At 34.6% G+C, this 17,855-nt stretch overlaps 2 protein-coding genes across 2 annotated transcripts in view; both read left to right on the top strand.

Annotated features, from left to right (window-relative positions):
- LOC123241398 (olfactory receptor 148-like) overlaps positions 1 to 2,806 on the top strand; it is a 32,108-nt gene extending 29,302 nt beyond the window's left edge. Inside the window, exon 2 of the mRNA XM_044669055.1 lies at positions 1,855 to 2,806. Coding sequence (XP_044524990.1) covers positions 1,855 to 2,806 — 952 coding nt within the window. The remainder of the gene's footprint in view (positions 1 to 1,854) is intronic.
- A 12,097-nt stretch (positions 2,807 to 14,903) lies between these two features.
- LOC123241397 (putative olfactory receptor 10D4) lies at positions 14,904 to 15,845 on the top strand. Its single transcript, XM_044669054.1, has one exon. The coding sequence runs from the start codon at positions 14,904 to 14,906 to the stop codon at positions 15,843 to 15,845; it is 942 nt and encodes a 313-aa protein (XP_044524989.1).
- Positions 15,846 to 17,855: the final 2,010 nt, after the last annotated feature.

Genomic DNA, 17,855 nt, shown 5'->3' with positions numbered 1-17,855 from the left:
TTGGAGATTTCACAGCTTTGATTTTTCACATCTGTTTTTATGATTTATAATAATTTGGGGGTGGGAGTAGGAGAACCAACAAACTCAGGTAAGGATTTGTGAGCCTATTATACTATGAAACCTGTTTTACTAGAAAAACATCATGAGATTTAAGTCTAACAGAATTTTGTCTCTTTTCTAGTCTCAAAACACCTAAGGTCTAATGGTTCCCACACCTCAAGAGATTTCTTGAGTTTGTGGTATATTCAGAGATAAAATCCTAAGGGAAAATCAAGGACAGTTAAAAAAAAACACCCTTCTACAGCCCTTCAGTACAAATCCAGGGGCTATTGAAGTCTGGAAGATAATACTGCATGGGTAGGAAAAATCAGAAAAAGGGTAATTTGGTCCTTTAAGGAGAAATATTCAGCATTGGCAACTACCTAATACTCATCCTAACATATGGCATCTAAAATAGAAGGTGCAGAGGGAAAAACACCTATCTTCTCTTCATAAGAGGCAAGAAAAGGAAGAAAACCCTCCTAACCCCAGTCAAATATTTTCTCTCTTGAACATGTAAGTTCATGCGATTTTGATCTCTCACTGCTTTTTTATGGTGAGACCAGAATGGAGAGACATAGGTTGGATGGGGCTATTAAATGACTCTCAATATTAGGGACTATCTGAGAACCTTTGAAACAGGAAATGCAAGGAGATAAGTGTATTGAGATATTGGAGCCTGGCAATGGGTAGCTGTGTTCTTTGAATCTGGAGAATTCAGCAGTTTTAACCTAGTTACAGAGACACAAAAAGTGGAGACTCAAAAGACTGGACTATATTTTATTTACTTATTTATTTGTGTTTGTACTATATTTTATTAAGGAATTGGCTCAACTTTTGTGAGGAAAGCTTTGTTGATTCTGGATGCCCTTAGTCCATATCTAGTCTCTGATACATAAGTTCTGTGTGTATCAGCAAGTTACTTTTCCTCTGTGTGACTCAGTTTCTTTTTCTATAAATAGGAATAATTATACCTACGCTACCTACCTGATTGAGTAGCATGAGAGAAGGGAGGAAAAGTGTTTTATAAACTTTTAAATCATATGTGTTACTTATTATTATCAAGATCCATAATTTTGTGATGGAGAAGTCAATACCCAAAGCAGCATTTATTAGAAAATTTTGAAAACTTGAATTTCATGGTCTATTCTCCAACTTCCTATTTTGAACTTAAATTTCCAATATTAATAAAGGAGGAGCATCTTTGGACCCCTGTGAGGATTACTTTTATCTGGAGATCTGGAAATGAATTTTGACTTAGTGAAAATATATTCTCCACAGCTGAGATCCCTCATCTGTGCTGCCTTTCTCAGCTCTAACACATATAACCTTTTAATTTATAAGCAGGTAGTCAATATTGATGATCTTCTCATTTATAGGAATGGTGAAAAGAATCAATATAATAGGATAAGGACCCAAGGCTGCTGGGTTCATTTTGACATTTCTTTTTTGACTTTTTCATTTTTTATGATGTACATTTCTCTCCATTTTAAGATGTTTATTGAATAGTCTTCCTAAGCTTAATAGTAATCATTCCATTCCATTCCATTTTTTTCTTTGAGCTGCCTCAATTTTAAGTACCTAAGAGCTTCATTAAAATTTTTTTTTTGCAATCATGATGAATCAAAGTAGCTGTCAGCAGATAAAGGATGGACCTCTTCTGATTGTACGACCATTTTCTCAAATTTGTATTGAAAAGTTTTTAACTAAAAAACATTAATTGGTGATCAAAGATGAATTTGTATTATGTAAAACCAAATCATCCTTTGTGTCTGATACCTGTATTCACCCTTTGTTTTTTCCTTCTTCCTCCAGGGCTGATTCTCCTGTGAAGATAGAGAATTACTCAGAGGTGACTGAGTTTATCCTCTTGGGAATCCCTCATACTGAGGGGATGGAGACAGTGCTCTTTGTCATCTTCTTATTAATCTATATCTTCACCCTAGTGGGGAACTTCCTCATCCTTGTGGCCATCATCTCTTCCTCTCGCCTTCATACACCCATGTATTTCTTCTTGGGACTCTTATCTACTTTTGACATATTTTTTCCTTCAGTTAGTTCTCCTAAATTGCTGGTCTCTCTCTCAGGTAACAGCCGAGCCATCTCATATAGAGGATGTGCCTCCCAGCTCTTCTTCCATCATTTTTTAGGGTGCACTGAAGGAATTTTATACTCTGTGATGTCCTATGACCGTTTTGTTGCCATTTGTCACCCACTGCGCTACCCAGTCATCATGAACCCTAGACTTTGTGTGATCCTTGCCACATGCACCACATTGATAGGTTGTATCCATGCCACTATACTGACATCACTCACTTTCCAGTTGCCTTACTGTGGCCCCAACGAGGTACATTATTATTTATGTGACATTCCTGTTGTCCTCCCTTTGGCCTGTGCTGACAGCTCACTGGCCCAGAGGGTGGGTTTCACTAATGTTGGCCTTTTGGCTTTAACATTATTTTTCACTATTCTTGTCTCCTATACCCGCATTGGGATAGCCATTTTGAAAATCCGTTCAGCTGAAGGCAGGAGCAAAGCTTTCTCCACCTGCAGTGCCCACCTTGCTGCAATCATGTGTGCTTATGGACCAATTATTATTATCTATTTTCAGTCCACACCCAATCCTTTGCTTGGTGCTGTAGTTCAAATTTTGAATAACATTGTCTCACCTATGCTGAATTCCTTAATCTATTCTCTGAGGAACAAAGAAGTAAAAAGAGCCTTGAAAAGAGTGTTGTGTGGGGCAGGACTAACTGCAGAGGCCTAAAATAGGAGGCCTTAGTCTTCTTGACCAGTGTTTATTTCCATCTATGTGTGGAAATTGTTGGTCAGATATCTCTCCTTCATGGAATGGTTGCTATGTCTCTGTCCTCTCTTTATGTTATCATCTCTTCTTTTCTGTAGGGGATTATGTGCCAGAAATGATAGCAACATGAGAAAAAATAGCTAGATGAGCTCTTTTTTCTTTTAAAGGACTTTATTGTTGAAGTTCACTTTCTTTTTAGGGTTCATGAAGCATCTGTGATGAGGATAGTAGTGCCTGTCGATTAATTTTTTTTGGAAATACTTATCTTAAAGAAAACTTTAAATAGATTTTTCTTTCTCATGGCATTCATTTTGAAGAGTGTTTCATTGGAGATAGTAAGGGAAAGTTTAGACTTAGTGATTTATTGGTATAGAGAGTTCCTGATAAGCTCTTCCTTTTCCACTGTTTTATATCACCCAATATCTTAACATCATTTTCTATTTTTCCCTCTTTTCATCAAGTCTCTGATGAAAAGGTAGCTTTTATTCTTGCCAAGACTTTCTACTCATACCTGTAATATAATCAAAACTTCTCCTGTCTCTTCTGGCAGATTATTTCCTCTTGCTAATCTTCAGCCTTTCTCTATCTGCTGGCTCAATCCCTGGTGCCTAAAAAAAGTGTCCTTCTCCTCCATTCTTAAAAGAAAAAGTGTTTTACTTGATCTACTCAATCCCTCAAGTTTTCATCTTTGAATCTCCTCTCTTTCGCAGCTAAATATTCCTATAAAATCACATTTTCTTTTCTCACTCATTTCTCAGCCTTTTGCAAAGTGGCTTCTAATGTTATGAATCAACTTTAATCTCTTTCTATAGTCATCATTTGATCTGTTTATCAATTGCCAAATTCAATGGTTTTTCTCCTAATTCTTAAACTCTACATTGTCATATAATTTTGAATACCTTTGTCACTGGATATTTTCTCCTTGTTGGTTTTCCTGAAATTTTCCTTTTCTGTTTCTCCTCCTATTTGTATGACCCACCCTTTGCTTTTTCTTTATCCCTATATTACCCCCTAACTAAAGATACACACAAAGCTCTATCCATGGATCTCTTCTCTCTATCCTCTCTCTCTCTGTAATTTCATCAGATCCTCTGGGTTGAATCATCATCTTTAAACAGATGATGCTTAGATCTAAATGTCCAGTTCTAATCTATCATGATTTCCTGCTGCTCAGTTATACACTATCCCCCATTCCTGGAATGCCCTTGTTAATGGACTTGGTTCTGAATGACTCAAAAGAACTAACGGAGATAAACTGAGTCTCATTGATGCAAGAGCAAAAGTATTTATTTTCTGAAAGTATAAGCATGCTTGTGGAGCAGAGATCCTAGCCTCAGTGACTCAAAGACAAGCAGCTGATAGTCACTAATTATAGGAATTGAGGGAAAAAACATTTGTGGAACAATAAGAGGAATAAGTCAAGGAAGGGTGTATGGGAAACCACAACACAAATGTCGCTTGACTTGAAGCACAGATGTTTCCAAAGTCTGTGTCTCAGAAATACCATAATGGTGGAAAAACCTTTGAGGCTAGTTGAATCACTTCTGTGAGTGCAGAGATGTTTCATTCTCCTGGGGTTAGTGAGACACTCTCTCAAGGGTTGCCATTGTGTTAGAGATATCATACCCCTCTAACAATCTCTCATCCTATTCAGTGGTTACTGAATTTTCTTCCTTTTGGATATCTGGGATGAAGTCAGCTCAAACCCAGCAGTAAGAGGAGCAAACAAGCAAACAAAAAGAAATAACACAAGTAGGGGAAATATGAGGGAGTAGAGCCAGTAGGATGGGAAGAAAGGATTTTCTAGATCTCCATATTTCAATGGTTGTTGATCAGTATTATGGAGCCATTAATCCTGTTTATAAATGTTTTGATACTTATTTTAACCTGCCCTGTCACACTGATCCAAATCTTACTCTACTCATACTAACAAACGATTCAGGACTAAATGATTATCAAGTATCACATTAATGAGATTCAGATTTTGACATGCCTCATTAGTGCTATTTACATTTGATATTGTCTGATTTTTTTTGTTCTTTTTGAAGCCTTCCACTCCAGCCAATTCCAATCAGATGCTATTAAAGATCTAATCTTATATTTGAAAACATAGGTAACACCATTTTTGTCAGGTAGAGGCTTTCTGCCCTTAGATTCAAGGGTTACATGATTGAATTTACTTTCAAAAGTTTGGCTTTACTCCAGTTGAAACAAAAGACTTGGGATGGGGTATATCGATACACTTAAAAATTATTTTCCAATTTTATACAGAGAACAGGGTATATCAAATGGGTTGCCTGTAGTAGAACATGTTTTTATTGTTAACCACATTCAAATGAACTAGATATTATACAAACATTATTTTCATTCTGAAAGAATGAGATATTTTAGGGACTTTCTCTTATACATGACAACAAAAGTATATAGGTAGTTGACAAATCCAAGCACTAATTTACTTAGTTGTTTGGGATATTAAATGACTGATTATACATTAAGATTGAAAATAGTAACATCTTACATACTTGCCTTGTGTTCATATCTTCTACTGGCCACTTGCTTTATTTATAGAAAATTGCTATAAAGGGGAAAAAAAGCAGGGACATGAATGTAACAACATCAAAACTTATTCCTTCAAGTGTAAGCCTAGAAGGACAGATTGACTCAATGTATATATCCTTAAGTCTTCTTGAATTCAGGTAAGAACCACAGTTAATAAACAATCATGTAGTAACAATTTCACCTTACAGCCAGACTCAGAAATAATTAGGTGGGAAACATTCTTGTTCAAAAGGAAGTGATATAATGAGGAAACAGTTAAAAGAATCCTACCTTCAACTGTGCCGAGGTTGTCTCCTCAGCTCTGTCTCATCTGACACAATTAAAGATCATAATTCCTCTGAGTAATTTGTGACATTTCTCCAGAATGGTGGATTATCGACTTAATGGTCCATCAGACAACTATACATGAATTCAAAAGTCAAAAATAATATCTAAGAGCTTTTATAACAAATGGCAAGCTTTACTAATCAAACTTTAGGGTTGAATATAATAAATTTTACTCTTATAAAGTTATAATAAGTAATAAAAATTTAACAGGACTCACACATACACATAAAAGATTACACTTAATATCTGAATTTAGATTTGTCCTGGTGTAAAGATCAATCATTAGAAATCATGTCTATAGACAAACGAAAATTCTTAGCAACCCAACTGAATTATTCAGAATTTCCATAACTCAAGCAAGTTCTTTTCATAGAGCTAATGACCCTGTCCTATCACAGATGGTTTCAAGATGCTTTGCAAATTTTACAAAGTTTTTCCTTTAACTTTTCCACAAATTAATTATCATTTCCCCTTATTTTTCCCATATTTTTTCCCAGTCCTTATCAGGTCTCATTACTCAGTAATGGACCTGACTGGTAGATTTTCTCAGAAGCTATTATAGCTTATTTATCTGGGAGTTTTCAGGAAGACTTGGGCTTGCTCTTCCTTTGCCCCTAAAATAATTCTCTTATCTCTTTAAGACAGTTCTTAAAATTCAAATTTAAACAAATTATAAAATGTGTAGGAATCTCATTCTTTAAAGCAAAGCTTCCAATTTTAAGACACACACACACCAATTTAAAATTTGATTTTAAATTGACTAGTACTTTAGTTTGTAAGTTTCCTTAGGTATCTAAATGTTCCAATCAAAATGAACTAACTTTTGATGATTTCCCAATCCATGTAGCTTTTCTGTTTTTGTGAATGAGGAAAGGGTTAATAATAGCTAAACAATTTCTAAGTGCCAGATCTAAATTTTTCTTCTGCAACTTTACTGACACCACCTCCAAACCCATGTCTCTGTATTAGTGAGATGTCTTTAACCTAAACTAATTCAGATTTTAAAAAATTTACCATCTAAACACTAGGTCTAACATAATGCATTATCAGATTCATGTCAGGCATTAATTTTATCCATAATACAACTGGAAAGCTGAGTTATTTCTTGTAAGATCATATAATTACCCAAATTCCTGATATATACATTTTATACCAATAATATTGAGAACTTCATACAGAATTATCCAGTAAAACCAATGAAATAATAGTAATTAGTAAGGCAAGCATACAAAGCTTATCATAATCAGCATGTTAATTGCTATTATTACAACCAGTATTTTTTTAGCTGTGTCTATATATTTTCCACCTATTCTACTGGTGAAGAGTTAAAGTAAGTGTCAGTAGTATATTAGGTTTTAATTTATCCAAGTTATTCTATTTAAGAGCACATTTAAATTTAGTTCAAGTCTGTGTTTTACAATTACTAATAGAAAAGTTTAAAATATCATAAAGAAACCATTGCTTTCATGGTACTCTTAGTTCATTATATCCTCTCCCTATTTTAACTTCAAATCAAACTGCAATTTTTTTTTAGTATTATAGTTTCCCCCCACCAAAATAAACACATGAAGTTTCACATTTCCCTAAGGTAAAATATTCTTTAAAAAATTTATTCCAGTAGTATGTATTCCAAAAGCATTTCAAACCATTTAATCTTTAGTTTACTCATTTCCTTCTTTATGATATTAGCATATGGAAAATTAATAACAGTAAAAACTTTAAAACTTTCATTCTCCAGGTGCACTGTTTACTTTACTTTACTTTTATTTTATTTTATTTTTTTTAAAACCCTTATCTTCTGTCTTAGAATCAATACTGGGTATTGGTTCTAAGGCAGAAGAATGGTTAGGTAATGGGGTTTAAGTGACTTGCTCAGGGTCACTGAGCTAGGAAAGTGTCTGAGGTGATATTTGAACCCAGGACCTCTGATTTCTGGGCCTGACTCTCAATCCACTGAGCCACCCAACTGCCCCATTGTTGACTTTTAAATTATTGAATTGCTGGCAATTATTCTATTCATTAAGAGATTAATGCACCAAAAAAAAATCCTTCAAAATGCTTTTTAGTAAGTATAAGAATCTTTGCCAGAGCAATTAAGTTCTGGAAAACATTCACAAAAGTAACAGAAAGAATTTTTCTTAATAAATACCATGGGAAGTTCTGGTTGCTTACTTAAACTAACTTCTCTTGGATGGGGGTGGAACATAAGAAGACAATTACTCAGAATTCAAATATGTAATAAATCCTAAATATGGTTAAGAAGCATAGAATTTGCAGTAAAATTTCTAATCACAAAAAAGTAATTTCTACTTCATTTCAAATTTGTTAAGCTTTCAAGTATCCAATTATGTCTTAGTGAACCTTATTTAAAAAAAAACACAACAAAAACAACTCTACCTTCCATTTTAGAATCAATACTTTTTATTGGTTCCAAGGTTGAAGAATAGTAAGGGCTACGCAATGGGGGTTAAGCGACTTCCCCAAGAAGTGTCTGAAGTCAAATTTGATGCCCAGGACATCTCATCTATAGGCCTGACTCTCATGCCTATGATTTATTTACTTTAAAAAAAAACCTTCCTTAACTTCCATCTTAGAATCAATACTATGTTGAACACCAAACCTCTCAACTCTAGGTCTGACTCTCAATCCACTGAGCTACCTAATTGCACCCAATTTATTTATAAGTTGATCCTCAGCTTCTGCAAGGTTTTCTTTAAGTGAGCTATATTTCTGCCAAACTGCTCTATAATCAGAATAACCTTCCATTCTTAGCTGTTGAAACAATAAATCTATCATTCTGGGAGCTACTCTTATTTTTTCTCTTAAATTGATTACTCTTAATTAAACAATTTTAAGAATATTAAGTGAAAATTCACTATGTGTGAAATTATAGCAAATTTATATAGCAAATGCACTTGCATTATAAAAATAATTTAAGCCAAAATTTGGGTAGTCACAATTTCACAACTTCTAATTAGTTTATGATGTCATAATTTCCTTGATCTCTTCTCTTTCTCTCTCTCTTTCTCTCTCTCTTTCTCTCTCTCTCTCTTTCTCTCTCTCTCTCTCTCTCTCTCTCTCTCTCTCTCTCTCTCTCTCTCTCTCTCTCTCTNTCTCTTCTCTTTCTCTCTCTCTCTCTCTCTCTCTCTCTCTCTCTCTCTCTCTCTCTTTCTCTCTCTCTCTCTCTCTCCCCTCCTTTGTCTCAAAACATTTTCAGTGTTCAGAAATTTAAGGAGAAAGATAGGAAGAATGGCTGTAAATCCAGACAATTCAGTGAAGAAATTGATAAGAAAGATGGAGGGGAAAAGGCACTTACATTTTTTCTCTCATTTTTTTGCTTCTAGTTTCATATTTATTTTTGTCTTTGCATGAACAAATTGTTGATCTGACTATATAAAGAAAATTGAGAAATGACTTCCTCTGCATTAGTAATAGTGACTTCCTCTTCTCCCTACATCAGTGACAAGTGATTTCATCTCTATTGAAATTTGAAGCAATTTCATTTTCTGTGATTTTGGTCAGTGTTTACTATGACTAATAATTTCATTTTTTTTAATGTTAAAGATATTTCAGTGATGCCTTGAGTTTGGAAATTACAGACATTTCTAAAAATTCCCTCTCCCACTTCAAATTTTTCATTGTTACTGTTACGAATAATATTGCTATAGATGCATATATTCAAAAATATTAATAGTTTATTTAAAGGCATATTGGTAATTAAGAAGGCCACATGCCTGCTAAGATCTAATTCAAATTGCCCACCATTACCTCCTGCCCACCTGGTTGCTTTGTATGAAAAGAGAGTGTCCCAATCAAGTTCTCCCTATTTAAGCTATGCTTTACGTTGGCTCCTGTCACCACGTAAGAAGGAAGCCTGTTGAATCATGGGAAGTATAATTCTCAAGTTCCCTAAGCATCCACAGGAAGTTTGTATCATATATCTAAATATTAAAGCTTAATGAATCCCAAATTTCCAATATCACATTACAAACTCTCCCTTTTAAAATTATAGCAATGTAGTGATGGTTTATGACAATACATACAATGTTCTGCCCTGATAACACCCTCCTTTTCTGCTAAAATGAGGGAGGTATGTTTATTATCTGTTTTCCAGGATTACTTGTGGTTTTCCATTTGCTCAGTTTGATTTGTTTTTTAATGATTTTTCTTTTTTTTCCCCTTTTTTAAAATTTAGAATATTTTTCCATGGTTACATGATTCATGATCCCCCTCCCACACCCCAGCTTCTTCCTCTCCACCCCCATCCGGAGCTGACAAGCAGTTCCACTGGGTTATACATGTATCATTGTTCAAAACCTATTTTAATGACTTTTCAAGTAGTTTCTTGAAAAATCGATTTCTATTTAGGTAAGAAATTTCTATACAATCTCCATGTCTTTAGCCTCTCTGATTCCTTATCCTGGGCCATATTTTTCAACATACTTTTTGACAGTCTTACCTTGACTGACCTTTGTATTCAAGTCTCAGCAATTGTATCTAGTTCATTTAATATTCAGTTTAGTCCTATGATAGTTCCTTTTTATTTAATTCCACATATTCTGATACAAGGTTTCAAAATCTATTATTGATCTTTTAAATGTTATTTCTTCTTCTGTATGACTATGAACTTGTATTCATTTTACTTTATGGTCATTAGGTACATGCATATTTAAAATTTGTGTGCTCTTCTGAATAGAACCTTTTAGTATGATGAAATGTCTTTGCTTTTCTCCCCTAATGCTTTATGGATTGAATTCTATTTTTCTTGATTGTTATCCCTGCTATTCCTACTTTTTAGGATGAGCATGAGAATATTTTGTTAGCATGATAAATTTTATATTATCATTTTAGAAGAACTATTTAAATATTTATAAGATGAACGTTTCCTAAAAGACAATTGAATTCTTGTTTTTAAACTATTCATTAACTTATCTTTTTTTTAATTGAAAAGTTTAGTCAACTTAGCTTTACTAATGTTGGATTTTTTCATATTTTTCTTTTTTGAATTGCTATTTAATTTATCATAAGGAAATACAAACTTTCATCCACTGATATATTTCTCTGAAGACATCTTTCATAGTGATTCTCTTATGTAATTTTTTGCATTTTTTGTTAATTAAAATTTTTAAATCTTATTATTTACCATGATTATGCTAAGCTTAACAACACTTCTCTTTTTTATTTTTTTTTATTAAAACCCTTACCTTCCGTCTTGGAGTCAATACTGTGTATTGGCTCCAAGGCAGAAGAGTGGTAAGGGTAGGCAATGGGGGTCAAGTGACTTGCCCAGGGTCACACAGCTGGGAAGTGTCTGAGGCCAGATTTGAACCTAGCACATCCCATCTCTAGGCCTGGCTCTCAATCCACTGAGTTAACCTGCTGCCCCAACAACACTTCTCTGAAACAGCCTCTGTGTTATATGACTAACTAGGTTTCAAAACATCAAAAACAACTCTGGCCTCCCCTAGTAAATGAAATCACATTAACATTATTTTACCCACATCTCTTATTCCATTTTGGTTTTCCCTTTTTCAATTTATCAGAAACATTTAGTCATTCAGGCTATATGATTTTGCTAACCTAGGAGTTAATTTGTTTTGAATTGAGAAATGTAAATAGTTTCAAATGTTTCCCTTTTGGGCTGGAGTCATAAATGTAGTTCAGACTTCTTGAAACTCTTCAAGATGTCTTTCTGGAAACACTGCTTTTTCTTAGTTAGAAAGTTTTCCTTTAATGATTTCCTGGATGATAGTGTTGAGATTCTTTTGTTTTACTAAATTTTCTGTGTTGACTGTAATCCTGAGGTTGCTTCATCTTGACCTATCCTGTTAGCCTGTCACTTTGTATTCCAAATTTTGCAGTATTTTTCAGTAATTGATTCACTTTTCCCAGCATATTTTTTTTTATCATTATGGCAATTATGTCCAGAAGAGTAAGATTCATGAATATCTCTTACACTCCTCTGGAAAATATTTCTCTTATTTATATGAATCAAAACTACTACCACCATCACCACCGTTATAATTACTAGTATTTATAAAACTCTTTAAGATTTTCAACCTGCTTACAAAACTTATTTTAGTGTGATAACAAACTTGGCAGGGAAGTGCTCTCATCATTCCCATTTTAGAGATGACTTGCCCAAAGTGACATAGCTGTTAGCTCAGATCTAGAACTCCATTGTTTGACTTGGCAACTATATAAATGCATATATACATGAAAAATTATGTAAATGAACTGAACAGCTTTAGCTAACCAATGTCAATCATTAGCATCTCTTTATGTGACATGCTCATAGCTAAGGAGAAAGATGAGTCTACCAATTTGATCAATTATATATCAATCCTTCAATTGACAAATAAGGTTTGTAAGCAACAACTACTTATAAGATACTGTTTCTAGATGCTGTGGAAATAGTATGAAGTACACATCATAAATCATAACTGTTCTACACTTGAGTTATTTGGATATATAAAACATATACACATATGTCAACTATAAATAACTATATATCAAAATATGTGTCAAAAGGGAACTCAAACAGAAGGGTTATAGAATCCCTCAAAATCCTAATGTACAGACAAATGTCACTGGTTGCTGTCTATGCCAGTGTTTTTCCTCTCTTCTCAGGTCCCAAAATACCCAGGTTTTAATTGATCCCTCTGTTCCTGGCTTGCTTAGTGTCAAGGATAGGGCCCCAAAGGGATAGTAAACTAATTTAAGCATTAAAAAATGGGAAAAGTTTTAGTTCCTAGAATCTTAGAGGTGCTCAATGTGAAGAGGTAAGGGCACTGTCAGATCTTACTGTCTGCTTCCTGATAGACTGGTTGAAAAGGAGAAACTTTTAGAGATCGTGACTGCAGAGTTGAGTTTTACAAGAGTCCTCAGTTTTCCCCTCCTTGTTGTCTGGCAGGCAAAATCTTGGAGGAACAAAAATATTACCTCTCACCTCGGTCAGTCATGCCTTAAGCTATTAGTAATATTGAGTGCAAAAATTTTGCCTCCTTCTTAAGCCCCTCCCTGCCCTTCTCCTCCTTCACCACTCCACCCTTTCTTTCTCTCCTTTTGTAGCTTTCTCACATTCACTTGGAGAAGTGTGGACCCTGGAAAGAGGGACTACTTAGAGACCTCATTCTTATTTTTGGAAAATATAAAACAGCAAAGAATATCAGAATTAGCTGACTGCCAAAGTCATGCTAGGGAAGAGACCAGTTGTCCCCCAAATTTGGGCATTGACCAACTTAGATCTATTTACAATGACCAATAGAGGCTAAGCTCAAAATGGGGCTTCAACCTTTGTCAAGGCATGCTTAATTTATCCTTCTCTATGGCAATCTGTCTGATTAATGACAAAAATTTGATTGTATTGAGACTATGCCTTTGCTATTTCCTGGCTTCCAATCTTTTTTTTTATCTACAGGATGAAAAAGCATGAGGTAGAGAGGAATCTGCATCTCTTCTCTATAAGAGTGTTATACTTCACCTTAGTCGAAGAGGACAATTTAAAAAACATCTGAGATCTAATAATGGCCATGAGATGAGGACCTAACTAGTTATAAAATAGAAGGGGGACTCTTCTTTCTGTACTTCAGCTTCATCTTAATGATTCAAGTTGAAAATTATTCTGATTTGGGGGAGTATGAGTATACCTTCAAATTTCATCATCTGGATCTCCTGTTTGTTTTTCTTCTTTATCAGGAAAAGGAAAGTAGAGGAAGAGATGAGAAGTAAGGAAAGGGATAGAAGAGGGAAGAGAAGGAAAGTTGAAGAGAATTAGATAGCTCAATAGCTCTTAGGAAATTGGATAGAAAATCCATAGCACAACACACATTCATGAGATTTTATGCTTTAAGAGAGACTTTGAAATTATAGAATGAACCAGTAACCTAAGATAGTGGTTGATCCCAATTCTGTGAAGGATTTCTAGAGATTTCCTTCTTTTTTTGGAGCCTGCAAGGAATTAAAAGCTCTAGGTCAATGGAATAGTGATGGGCCAAATAGACCCAAACAACTGTAGGTAGAAGAGCATAAGAATTAATGTCAAGTACTAAGGAATAAATAGCTTTCTTTTATATTCACTTTTAATTATCTTACCATGAATTTTTATATCTCTTATAAATAAAAGACAGAAATTCAAGCTTATGGGTTCATATCTGAAGAGATAAGGAATAAAATGGAAACAGGTAGTAAATGTCAACTTGGAGTGAAAAGTGATGGTGGAAGAAAGAAAAGAACAAAAAAACAGAGATTAAATATAATGGATCTCTGAATCCAAATAGTAAATAGTTTCAGATGTCAGGAAAATTGGGGATGTTTAGTTCCCTAGATTGGGGTTAAGTGGTAATAGAAATTTAGGAATAAATTAAAGTGAAAGTCTTGAATTCAAAGATTTCCTTGAACCCTCTGGTTCTTGGAAATGGCTAGAACCCCAAAGGTTTCCAAGAATCTATTGGTTCTTGGAAGTGGCTAAACCTCCTGGGTAATCAACTTAAATGAACAAGACCTAAACCCAGGACCGGATTCTTTATTAGGTTATTGGGCACTGAATCTTTGTTTTCCTACTTTGCTCTAGCTAGGAAGAATGTGGAAGAATGCTTTTGGCTTGGTTGTATGTAGGATATCAAATCTTGTCAATTCTGTTTCCCCAATTTTTCTCAAATATCCTTCCTTCTTTTCACCCAGAATGCTATAACTACATTTTAGAGCGCATTCTCTCTAAATTGGGCTATGTCAATAGCCTCTTGGTTGATTCTCTGCTGCCTTTCGCTATCTTCTCCAAACCCCATTCACTACATAGCTGCCAAAATTGTTTTCCTAAGGCATGTGTCTGATCATGTTTCTTCATAGATGAAAAAATTCCAATGGTTTCCCTGGCCTCTAGGTCAAAAGAAAGCTGCGTCAGCCTGGTATTAAAAATCTCCCAGAGTCTGACTCCAAACTGCCTTCTGTCTGTCTCATTCTCTATGAATATCTGTGTCAGAGAAGTCTTGGATCCTTCATACCTAGTAATCAAAAGTTGTGGGACCCTAATAGCAGATATTTGTAACTTATGGGACAATTCGAAGTATTTCTCTTGGGTTCAAAAGCAGTTTATTGTCTTTTTAAAAAATACCATGAAATAATTAGTAATTTACACATTTCCTTTTATAGGTAGCTAAGAACTGGCCTTTCCATGGAGATGAAGAATTGCACAGTGGTGACTGAGTTCATCCTCCTGGGAATCCCTGAGACAGTGGGGCTAGAGAAAGTGCTCTTTGTTCTCTTCTTATCCTTGTACATATGCACACTGTCAGGGAATGTGCTCATCCTCATGGCCATCATTTCTTCTTCTCGCCTTCATACCCCTATGTATTTCTTCCTGGGAAATCTGTCTATATTTGACATGGGTTTCTCGTCAGCTACCTCACCCAAAATGTTGTTCTATCTTTCTGGTCAAACACCAGTTATCTCTTTCAAAGGATGTGTAACCCAATTGTTCTTCTACCATTTCCTGGGCTGCACTGAGTGCTTATTGTACACAGTAATGGCATATGACCGCTTTGTTGCCATCTGTCACCCTCTACGTTACAGAATTATCATGAATCATAGGGTGTGCTCTATACTAGCAACAGGTACCTGGATGAGTGGATGTGTTCATGCTACTATCCTGACCTCTCTTACTTTCCAGTTACCTTATTGTGATGCCAACCAAGTAGACTACTACTTTTGTGATATTCCAGCAGTCTTACCTCTGGCCTGTGCAGACACATCTTTAGCCCAGAGGGTTAGCTTCACTAATGTTGGTCTTTTGTCTCTTTTATGCCTCTTTCTCATTCTCATTTCTTACACTCGCATTGGCATCTCCATATCAAGAATACGCTCTTCAGAAGGTAGACAAAGAGCTTTCTCAACCTGTAGTGCACACCTCACAGCAATCCTTTGTGCCTATGGGCCCATCATAATTATTTATCTACAACCTACTCCCAGTCCCTTGCTTGGTTCAATGGTTCAGATGTTAAATAATCTTGTGACTCCCATGTTGAACCCCCTGATCTATAGTTTAAGGAACAAGGATGTGAAATTCGCTCTCAAGAAAGTATTATGTAAAGTGGGACCAATTGTTGAGAATGGATAAGCCTCTAAGTATTGATGAATAAAACTTGATTCTTCCTTGGGGAGTCCAACTCTTTAGAACATCTTTCAAATCTTGGTAAGAAACTGCAAACCACTGTCAATTATTGTATCTTTTGAGCTTAATGATTCTTACAGCATATATTTATGTGTCTGTACATTTCCTTATGTTTTATAATGAAAAAATTTCTTGATATAATCATATATTTTTCATAATGTATATTTTTCTTTTCGTTATGAACTTCATAAACATCAACCAATATTAACATTTTTATGTTCAAAGAAGCACAGAAAGAAAAATTCATATGGAGCCACAAACATACATCATGTACAGTTCTTTAAAACATCAGTTTCATGTACTAGGAACAAAACTGCCATACTTGTCTGTCTGGGCCCCTCTGAAATTCCTTTTGGTTTTATATATATATATTTGTATATATATATATATAATTTAGAATATGCATTCTAAATAAATATATATATTCTAAATAAAAAATTTAAATATATATTTATAAAAATTTTAAATATATATTTAAATTTTTTAAATTTAGAATATTTTTTCATGGTTATATTATTCATGATCCCTGCTGCTCCCCACTCTTTCCTCTTTCCTCCCCCATCCCAAAGTTGACAAGCAGTTCTACTGGATTATACATGTATTATTGTTCAAAACTTATTTCCATATTATTCATATTTGCAGTTAAGTGATTCTTTAACATAAAAACCCTAATCATATCCATATTGAACTGCATGAACAATCATATGTTTTTCTTCGGCATTTCTGTTTCTACAGTTCTTTCTCTGGATGTGGGTAGCATTCTTTCTCATACATTTTTCTGGATTGTTCTGGGTCATTGCATTGCTGCAGGTAGACAAATCTATTACATTTGATTGTGCCATAATGTATCAGTCTCTGTGTACAATGTTCTCCTGGTTCTGCTCTTTTTGCTTTGCATCAATTCCTGGAGGTCTTTCCAGTTCACATGAAATTCTTCCAGTTTATTATTCCTTTTGGCACAATAATATTTCATCTTCTTTGGTTATATTAATTTTTTTCTGTGATATGTTTTTCTTTCTTTTCTTCATTTTAAAATTTCTATTCCTTCCAACCATCTCCTCCTTCTCTCGAATAAAAATTCTAATTTCGAGTATTTTTAGTCAAGCAAAAGTAAATAAATAATTATTTTGCTTAGGCCTCTCTCATCTCTCATTCTGTACCTCTAGTCTGTTACCTCTCTCCTGAGAGGTGGGAAATACATTTCATCTTCAGTCTTGAAGTCCCAATTCTTCAGTGTATAGATCAGAGTTCTGAAATCTTTTAATATTATTTTCCTTTTCATTATTATGGTCATTGTGTAAATTGTTTCCTGATTCTTTATTTCACTCTGCATTTGTAATGATTGCTCAGCAAGTATGCTGATTGGTTGATTTCCCCCCATAAACTACTTTTTAATTCTTTCATCCTTTCTGAGGGTATGTAAGGGTAAAAAGACTATTCCTTCTCCTCCCACCACTAGTTTTTCAGTCAGAGGTGTATCCCTTTTATCTTAGAGGGACAAAAGAAAGAGAAAAAAGTAAGTGTGACAGAGCACTAAAATCATTTCCTATTTCTTTCTCTTCCTCTCACTTAATGTAGATGACTAACTTCTCTCAGTGGAAACTAGATAACTGTTCCTGACTACACCAACTAGAAGTATCAATAAGTATCAACTGGTGAAAATTGCTAACCATTGACTTATAGTGTAGAATATCTGTCATGAGACAAATCACTAAGAGAGATGATGCATTTTGTTTTTAGCAAAGAAGTTCATTTATCTAAATTCGAACAAGATGGAAATCAGAGAAGATAAGAATAGGATGATATATGCCAGACAATATTGAGGGTTGGGGGGAAAAGCATTCACAGTAGAATCAAGTTGGCCAACCAAGAGAAAGAGTTCTAGATCTAATTTTAAGGGGAAATTCCTCCAAATAATGAAGATATTACATTTGGTAGTCAAATAGGAACTAACCT

The sequence above is a fragment of the Gracilinanus agilis genome, chromosome 3 (assembly GCF_016433145.1).
Source record: "Gracilinanus agilis isolate LMUSP501 chromosome 3, AgileGrace, whole genome shotgun sequence".
In the NCBI taxonomy this organism is placed as follows: Eukaryota; Metazoa; Chordata; class Mammalia; order Didelphimorphia; family Didelphidae; genus Gracilinanus; species Gracilinanus agilis.
Note: the sequence above shows the minus strand (reverse complement) of the source record. Positions and strands in the feature narration are given on the sequence as shown.

Coding starts and splice junctions, on each gene's coding strand:
- LOC123241397 (XM_044669054.1), top strand. CDS start 14,904: ATGGAGATGAAGAATTGCACAGTGGTGACTGAGTTCATCCTCCTGGGA.